The sequence below is a fragment of the Dasypus novemcinctus genome, chromosome 13, assembly GCF_030445035.2.
Source record: "Dasypus novemcinctus isolate mDasNov1 chromosome 13, mDasNov1.1.hap2, whole genome shotgun sequence".
NCBI lineage: Eukaryota > Metazoa > Chordata > Mammalia > Cingulata > Dasypodidae > Dasypus > Dasypus novemcinctus.
In genome coordinates this window covers 75,465,799-75,475,468 of record NC_080685.1, presented here as the reverse complement: position 1 = coordinate 75,475,468, position 9,670 = coordinate 75,465,799, and the positions used below count along the sequence as shown (strand labels likewise).

The 9,670-nt window shown below is 39.2% G+C and overlaps 1 protein-coding gene and 1 long non-coding RNA gene across 2 annotated transcripts; one reads left to right on the top strand and one right to left on the bottom strand.

The window, feature by feature from the left end:
* Positions 1–1,430: 1,430 nt before the first annotated feature.
* On the bottom strand, positions 1,431–4,654 carry RGS2 (regulator of G protein signaling 2). The gene is made up of 5 exons (XM_004484482.3): positions 4,504–4,654; positions 3,372–3,464; positions 3,208–3,269; positions 2,501–2,667; positions 1,431–2,306 (listed from the first exon to the last, which is right to left on the bottom strand). Exons 1-5 carry the CDS (start codon positions 4,611–4,613, stop codon positions 2,112–2,114), a joined length of 627 nt encoding a protein of 208 aa, XP_004484539.1. The 5' UTR covers positions 4,614–4,654; the 3' UTR covers positions 1,431–2,111.
* A 186-nt stretch (positions 4,655–4,840) lies between these two features.
* LOC131273064 (uncharacterized) lies at positions 4,841–9,217 on the top strand. The gene is made up of 2 exons (XR_009180181.2): positions 4,841–5,692; positions 7,306–9,217. It is a non-coding gene; the product is annotated as an uncharacterized lncRNA (long non-coding RNA).
* The last annotated feature ends 453 nt before the right edge of the window (positions 9,218–9,670 follow it).

The following is a 9,670-nucleotide window of genomic DNA, read 5'->3' as shown; positions in this document are numbered from 1 at the left end:
ATGGGAAGGGTGGGAAGAGCGAACGTGGAGAGATAAATTGAGACTTTTGTAGTTGTCCAGGCATCAGATGATGGTACCTATGATCAGTGTGGTAATGGAGAACAGCGAACAGACTGGAGAGATATTTAAAGTGAAATAAATAGGACTTGATTACCAACTCCCTTTATGGCATGACTTCCTATTTTGGCCCAAACCTTTCCAAATTAAGGATCATGGAGACCTGATATATGTATTCTCCTAAGAAATATGTTTCAATGACCCTGAAGAACCCATTTATTCAACAAATATTTATGGAGCACCTATTATATTTTGGCTGCTGATGATATGGGAGTGGACAAGGCAAAATTTTTTATGAAGCTTGTGCCTGTTGATGCTGGAAAGTCCAATTGACTTTAAGGTGAAAATCGGTGCAATCACAACAGAAAACTATTGGAGATCATATTTTAATTTTGGAAAACTGGAAATAAGCACATTTCAGTGCTAATTTCTAAAGCCCCTTCTGTCATAGTCTCACAGAAACCAATGAGATAGACAGGAAAGTATAAAATGAGGAGCAGGGGAAAGTAATGTAGACTCCCAATGTCACAAAAGCTTTGAGGGATGAAGTCATTATGGGTACTCAGGTTTTCTGATTCCAAGATGAGGGGTCCCTCTCCTTTCTAAATTAAAACTCTACTCAACGAGGTGAACTAGAGGCCTGCTAGAGAAAGAAAGGGTATCTCTTTTCAAATAGCCATTTTAAAAAATTACATTGATGCAAGGCCTCCCTCTCTCAGCTAGGAAAGAGCACACCTGAGAAGAAAAAAGTGCTCTCATCATTAGCTGAAATAACAATCAGATTCTCTCTTGGCCAAATGAGGAAAGGAGAATCAGGAAAATTGTTATTTTGTACTGATTATCATGGAAGTAAACAATTTCAGGTATCTTATAAGCTCATGCCAATACTGTGTGTGGGAATTTGGAACTAAGAGAAACAAAAAGGCAGGTTTATATTACCTACATTTGGCTCCTTTCTTCATTTGAGGTTGTTACGCGAACAATTTTGCTTTTCTCCATTACATTATTTCACTTCTCAGATTTAACTGCTCCTTAACAGATATTCAGAAAAGGGTTTTAAGTCCCTGTTCTTTTGCCTTCATTAATAAACTTGATTTTTACATATTAGAAAGCTTGATTCCAGTGTGGTTTTAAAGATGTAATTTGATGTCCTTTGACCTATGAAATGCTTAATAGCTTTAAACAATAGGGGATAAGATTATGTCTTCACTGCCATCAACATTTTTCAATTCTGAGGACTGTCAGTTTTCCCTGGATAGGCACATTAACTCTCCATTTTCAGAAAGAATGAGACAATCTCGTTTGTATCTGTCACACTTCCTACTACATAAAAAAATAAAAAAACACTTGGAGTCACCAAGTGTTCAATGACATTATTTATCAAAATAAATTTATTAGAAGTTTCCAAAGACCCCTTCCAAGATTAGCTGCCTTCAAGACAGTTTTTGGCACTCAAAGGACACTGTAGTTTTCTACACAACCACTCATTCTGTTTCACACACCATTAACAATTCAAACAGACTGTTTCAGTTTCAGCATTACATGAGACAACACAGTACTGAGGATCTGTAGTCAAAAGCACTTCAATACTCTTGCACATAGTAAACATGTTAATGTTATTTTGTACGAAAGAACAAAAAACCACTAAAACTAAAACCACTATGTGGTAACATGGACTGATTTAGGGAAAGATGTACACTAGCTAAGGCCACATAGTCCCAGACCTATTGATTTTAATGCTTCTGGATTGATAGTATCACACGGTATCTTTCATTTCACATCCCTGTTTCTAGTGTGAGATGCACCATGTTCAAACCACGTTGTACCTCTGTGTTTTATACACTGTGAGGGAAGCCATCTCAACACAAGCTTCTCCTCCACTGTTACCAGCTTTCTGATTCATTACCGAACTTTGAATCAATAGTTCTGAGTGATGTTTCCTCAACACCCAGGCTGAATTCAAGGTCAGTCATTTGGATTTTAGCAGATCACAGTCTTTTTCCCCTTAGGAAAAAAAATGCAATGTTCTCCATTTTTGTGCTCCCTTTTGCATCTCATGTAGCATGGGGCTCTGTAGTGATCTGTGGCTTTTTACACAAGTCTTGGTAGAATTCTGACTCCAAGAAACGGGGATAAGAGTTGTTCTCCATCAAGCTGTATACCCTTTTCTGGGCAGTTGTAAAGCAGCCACTTGTAGCCTCTTGTATACTTTGGGCAATCAGAGTTTTGGTTTGAAAGTCTATGTTTATCTGAAATAAAACAGAAAAATTGGTTTATTCAGTATTCAGAGTTAGATATATTGAAATCTAATATTTGAAAACAAAACAAAACCCCCAGCCATCCCTCTCCACCCTTTTAGTCTGACATCTTTCAATTCTTATTTCACTTTGGTGCTAAGGACATTCAAAAATAGAGTGAAATGAAGTTTTTTTTTTTCTTTTACCTCTTTTGGTGCTTCCTTTTCTATGAAGTCAGTATATATTTTCCTTGCTTTTGAAGACAGCTTTTGGGGTGACTTGGTTTTTTTGAAGTCTTCACAGGCAAGCCAGAATTCAATATTTTCTTCACAGAATTCAGATTTTAAAAATGCCCGGAATGCAGCAAGACCATCTGAAGGAAAAAAAAATATGCAGAATGTCAGGAACTGAGTGACCAAATAATTCCTTTACCCCATATTTTAATGATTTCTAGATGATTGTAATTTTCTAGATTTCATTCAAACTTGTAATCTTTAGAATTTAGTGTTTTAATCTGAAGGCTAAAATGCTAGTAAGAAAAATGCTTAAATGGGCATCCTGCTGCAAAAATACAAAAACACAAAAATTTAACATTTCTGTCGATGCAGAATAAATATTTATAGCAGAGCCATAAATTCTCTGGCATCTAAGCTGTTAGAAAATACGCCTGCCGCGGAAAAACCGACTCAACCTTAATTATGAGCAACTGCCACTTTAATTCTACCCCCCCCCTTTAAGTGACTGCATGGTTAAACATGGTTTAACACTGGAAACACTGGAAAATGGGGAGATAAAGAATAGTCCTCATGCTATAATGACTGTAAAGTCTAATTCCCATCAAACTGCTGTTCTGTTGGGTGGAATGAACTTCCCGGACTCTTTGAAATGCATCAAATTCAAGAGGTTAACTTACATTTACTGGCTAGCAGCTCATCAAATGCTTCTGACCACAGCTGCGCTTCCTCAGGAGAAGGCCTGCAAGAGAAGCTCTGCACATTAGCTTATGCACATCAGAATTCCTCTTTTCAATCCAGCATCTACAGATTCATATTTGCAAGAAGAGGATTTTCTACTTACTTGACAAGAGTTTGCTGTTTGCTTTTCTTGGGCTTCCCAGGAGTGGAGGAATTTTGCAAGAAGTAGCTCAAACGGGTCTTCCAATCTTTTAACCTTAAAAACAAACAAAAAACACAACCCAGGTTATTCACTAAGAGGCAACCCTTGAAAATGCTACTGCAGCAGAGCTGCAGTAAAGCCACTCCATAGCAACAAACCAAATAAAGCCAAGTAATTCAATTACTCTCCAAGTGAGACAAGTTTCCCTCATTTAATTTAAGTCCAGTACCTAATACACTGAACACAATTAGTTTCATCCATCTATCTTAACTATCAGTTTTATATCTAAAAGTAGGGCAACCTAAAATAACATAACATCACTAGGTATCTTAATGAATTAGTTTGTGTACTTCAAAAGGCAGTTGCTATTTCTGGCGGGCAAAGGGCAGCAGTTTCTTTGTAAGGTTAATTACATCTCAAAGATATCACACTGGACGAAAACAACAGAGGAACTGCCTTGAGCCATCCGACTCTTTCCCATTCAATCCTTCGAGCAGGAGGCTCTGGACTAAGCCAGAAGCTGCGTACAAAGAGGGAGGTTTGATTTATCTTCCCCTCCCCGCTCAACTACAATGATTTTAAACAGATGCTGCAGAACAATCCTTTGTTCCACGGTCGTGAGTGGGTGTGATCTGCTCTTCAATTAAAAGACAAGAATGAATTTAAAACGAGAATACATAGAACCAGCATCAGATGCAGAAGCTGATCAGTACTCATAATGCAGTGTACGAATCTTGGAGACGCGCTTCAGCCGCGGCTGACATTTAGCCTCTGATGTCGTTTTAAATGCAAGGAGGGGCGTGAAAGGGAGGGAAACCCGCGATTTCTTAGCGCATCTACCACCGCCCTAAACTACCTGGTCCTCCTTAGCTCACGCAACAAAATAAATACACACCAAAAATATATATATACAGATTTAGCCTTAATTAGCAAAGTAACCTTTTCCAAGTTCCTTTTTTATTTTCAGCAGAGACGCAGGCGACAGAGTTTCCTATCGTCAAAGCCGAGACCCAGCTACAGCATTTGCTGCAAACCAGGAGAACTAGCCTCGCCGAAGAGGGGCTGCTGCGAGAAAAGAGAACGCGGTACTCACAGGGTCCGCTTCATCTTCTCCCGCTTCTCTTCACTCTTGGAGCCGTTGCCAGCGTTTTTGTCCATCAGTCCGCAGTCGTGCTGGACGGCCAAGAACATAGCACTTTGCATTCTCGTCCTCTCGCTGCAACCAGCAGTTTGCTGTCGTGCGCGCGCTGCGGAGTTTATAAGGGGCGGAATCCCGTGGCGGGATCTCCCGGCGCCGGCCCCGCCTCCGACGGCGCGGATTGGCCAGCTGCGGGCACGGGGTGGGGCCAGCTCCGGCTCTCGGCAGTTACCGCCACCACCGAAAGGGCCCGGAGCTGGGGCGCTTCTGACGTAGGCGGCCGCGCTCGTGCGCACTCGGGCCAACCCGGGCGGCCTGCCGGGAGCCGAGTGGGGACCGGGCTTTCTCGGTGAGACGTCGCCGGCGACCTTTGCCAAGGAGTGGCGACGAGGCGGCATCCGAGGGCTGTATTGGGCGCTCCCTCTCCTCTCACCCGGCCTGAAGTACTCCTGACCCCCAAACGGGAGTGATGATTCCCTAGCAGAATAAGGTGTCTGGCTGCAAACCAGAGTGCAATTGCCCTATTTTGAATTAACAGGCTTTCTCTTCCGCTTTCCAGTACAGGCCCTCTCCCCGCGCCTCAATTGTGGTTTACAACCCCACTCTAGAGACTCACCCGAGATCATCTGTTCTGTAGAGTAAAGCACGACGCCAGGGTGATTCTAGCCCGTGCCTCTCCTGAGACTTGACTTAATGAGCGAGGAAACTGAACAGGAGGAACCTGAAACCTTGACGGTCTGTGGGCAGGTGGTGCGTGACTTGTTCTACCGCTTTCCTGGGCTTCTTGGAGTACTTTTGGGAGTGTAGATTAGTCAGGGAACAGAGAAAGTGACTCTATCAGATGACAGTGCTTTAACTGGGTTTGCATCTTGATCTCTACCACCCGATAGGGCTGAGTGTGTTCCTGGGATTGCAGGGTTATTCCTTGGGATTCCCAGGTCTTTCCTTCCGGAACAGAAATCACAGGACACCTTGTGACTTGAGAGAGACGGAAACACAAAGACCTGGAAGTTGGAATGCACCGGAATCATTCCAGTTTGAGTGCAAGGATGCACTCAAGATTTCCACATGAGTCATTCTTGGTTGCCTTTTACCAGAACAATTAACTAGCAAAAAGTAGGGGATAATTCAACAGTTTGCATAAGTAAGTTTCATTTGTTCTTCAAAAATCATCTCTCTCTACTCCTGCAGTCTTAAAAGTGACTTAATTAGTAAGGAGAAATATATGACCTCAGCTACAAAATGATTTGATTTCCGAGACAGGACTGCCAGAACTGTACAGTGGAAAATTCAAGTGATTTTCCCATCAAGCACGTAATGCGACGGTGAGATCAACAGCCAGCTATTGATTGGCCTACAAATAATCTCCCTACTTTGCATTGGAGCTGTTGAAAGAAAATTGAAACTAATGACCATGTTTTTGACAGTATTTAGAGGTTCACATTTCACTGGCAGGGCAAAATCTGCAATTCTTACTAAAGAGAACAGTTATGTGCTTTATTGTGGACAGGAAAATCATTTAGATTTCAGTAATGAGTGCTATAAAATATGTTTAGGAAGTGTAAGAATGCCATTTTCCTCAAGCATATGCTTTTCATCTCTAAGAGAAGTTTGCATATTTCCTACCTCTATTTTCTCTACCACTTATTCAATATTTGTTAAATATGTACAATATGCAGGTCACTTGCCTTTCCTTGACAATTTAAACTCAGTACTTTTTTCATTTAGAAATAGTATAATTTGCTCATAGTTGAAAGGTAGGGGTTCTGACAAAGGGGCAGCAGGGAGAGAGAGCAGGACTTGGTACTAGGAGACCTAATTAGACTCTTAGCTTAATCAATAAATGCTAAGTAATTGTTAGAACAGTTGCCTTACCACCTCTTTGAGCCCCAACTCCTCAACTGTAAGGAAAATACTGTCTTTCTTGCCAATCTCATAGGATATTATGAAAATCTTACATGTAAGTCCTTTTAAAATTCTTAAGTACTATAGAAAAACTTGTTACTATTAATTTGTACATACAGGGCAAAGGAAGTGTCTGGAAGTATAGCTATTCACAGTGGACAAATGGTAATAAAAGAATTAACTCTGTTAATTAGGTTATAAATACTGGAATACTTTTAAAATAGAAAAATAATGTCACAGAGATTTTTAAAGTATAACACTCATAATGGATAGTTTTTAAATTAATTAATTTTTTTATTTGAGAAGTTGTAGGTTTACAGAAAATCATGCAGAAAATACAGTTCCCATATACCTTCCCTGCATTAACACCTTGCATTAGTGTGGTCCTTTGGTTACAACTGATGAAAGAATATTATAATAGTACTATTAATTTATCGCAATAGATATTTAATAAGTGCTCTCTGGATATGAAAGGGAAAGAAGCAAACTGATTAACATTTAAACGTAGAGATTTCCAAGTCACAGAAGTTCAGTCATCTCAATATCGTCACAAAAGTGAATCTACCTGGATCCATGTAAACAACCGGTATTTAAAAATAGACTATCCTGGGTGTTTAATATATTTGCTTTATTCTCAAACCCTCTTCAGAATAACAACTGATGTTAAATGGCAGAAAACTAATTTTTACCTGAAAATTATGTGATTGGTTCATAAATCTGAATATAAATACAATTTTATCATTTTTGTTTCTATGGGTAATTTTAAGAGTTAAAGACAAGCAGAATTTAGTGCCGGGAAGGCTACAACATTCATTGACTTCCCTCTTTTTGTTGTTTGTTTTGTTGTTACAGCTGACTTTTAGGTAAATGGGGTTGCTCAATATGAAGATGACACATTTTCCATTCTGTGGTGGAGGAAGAAACAGTGCAATAGGTTTGCGCAGCAAAACCACAGCTCAAGAATGACTGATAACAAACCATCCATTTTCTGTGTCGAATCTACCATGCCCTCTACTGGAGAGGTTCTCTGATCGAAGACGTTAGTAGTGGAGGTTCTCAGAGTGATTCTGAACTGTTTTGCGATTGAATTACAAAAAAGGTAAACAAAAATACAAGTTTTTAACAATACCGAAGGTAAAATATGACAAAACTCTCTTCTGCCATACTCCATTTTCCCACCTCCCACTCTATGCTAGCCATTATTAACCAAAATTCTTAATCTTTATTAACTAAAAATATTTATGTATAATAACTACTATCATATTCATGAAGGGACATTTAGGGACCAAGGTACATGCTTTTAAAAATATACAAAAGGATCATACTTTCTATTAATCTGTGCTTTAATTTTACCTAGGCTATTTTAGTTTCTGAATTTATAAAGGCTATAAACCTGTTGCTTACCTCATGAACTCTTTCATGTGTGGCAAGTTAAAAAAAGAAGAAAGGTGAAGAGTATGATGAGTAATTGGAAAAAATGAAAACTTTTAGTTCCTTAATTGTGGACTCCATGTGAGGAAGTATGACATCTGTTTTTTCTTCTTCTTTTTTTTTTTTTTGGTATCGAATTTAACTTTTATTGGTGAAATATTCTTTTAATCAAATGACAAAAAGACTGGAGAAAATTCTGTACTCAATTCTTCACCCTTAGTATGAACTGATATTTAAAAATCATAATTGATGTCTTCATTACATTGCAATTTGTATACCCAGAAGCTGGAAAGAGAAAAAGTTACTGTTTTTGTCAGGAATGAGAGTTTAAATAGGACACTTGGCATGCATTATAGAGTTAATCATTTTACTAATTCTTATATTGGTCATTCCAGTTAGAACACTTTCATGGTTCTGCCATGAATTCAATTCATCCATCGTATGGCGTATGTCTTACATCTTCATATGCAGGCACAGCCAACTTAAATTGAATAGGTGCTTTACTGAGCATCTGCATTCCTTTGGAAACCAATGTCAGGAATGTCATGAAGTTTTATTTTATTTTGTTTTCTGAATGAAAATAGCAACATGTTTTGAAATGCCTCTAACAGTTTCTGTGGTTATTAGGCCTATAAGTTAAAGGACCATACGTATGAGGTCTAAGTTAGGGATTTGTTTCCAATGTATGCTTATTTCTGCTCTTCTGTGATAATGGACTGTATACTCCTCTAAGTTACATAGGTGGAATATTTCTACAAAGTGCAGAAGTAAGACTAGGGATTTCTTTCCTGGAAGTTCTTTTGCCTTGGATATTAATTTCTGTGCACTAAATTTTATAGAAAGTCATTGTGTGTATGTGTGTGTATGTGTGTGTGCGTGCGTGTGTGTGTGTGTGTGTGTGTGTAGGCAACAGGGGGCAGTCCTAGCTCAGCTTGCTGCCTTTCCCTGGGACTCACAAATTCATCCTGTGCTCAGGACCAGGTGTGTCAACCTGTCAGGGTAAAACACAAACCCCTAGGAGATAAGGGGACTGCTGGTACATTTCTTCCTCATTGTTGCAAGCATATATAAATATTCATTGGGGAATGTTTCTGGTGGGCACGTGGCATGATATTCTGCTCACATCCAGGTGGTATATCTGTCCCTGGCGGGAAGGGAGTGGGGTTCCTCCACTGTAGTAACATGTAAACACAAGAGAGGGGTGCTGTGCATAGAACATTATCCAGCTTTGGCCACAGATTGACAACTGCTAGCTATGGGGAATTGATGCCCACTGGTGAAGCTCAACTTCCTCTGCCTCTTTTCCATGTGAGTAAAACGTCTTTCTATCAGAGACTGTGTGAGTCGTGTTATTGCTGGCAACCCCAACATCTGTGTTGGAGTGGGTTGACATCTTTTTAGAGGCCTCTCCTGACTGACTATATATGTATAAGAGTGTTCTATTGACTATCTTTTTGATTTTGGGATATTAGGTTTGTAATAATGACTAATATAAAATTTCAAAGGTCTGTATTTTATCAGTCACTGAGAATCCCCCCACTCTTTTTTTTTTTCTGAACTACTGTTTATTATACTTATAGGCTGAAAACCCTCCAAACCAGAGCCACACTTTTTTTAAGTATGACAAAGTTCTGTTTTTCATCTAGTAAATAAAGTATCTGTTTGCACTGATAATTTTTTCCAGTTTACTGACTATTCCAATTTAGAGATTACTAATCTGTTTTAGGCTTTGCTTTTCAAAGGTCTTTGATCCATGGACTACTTCATAAAAACCTACGATTTTGTG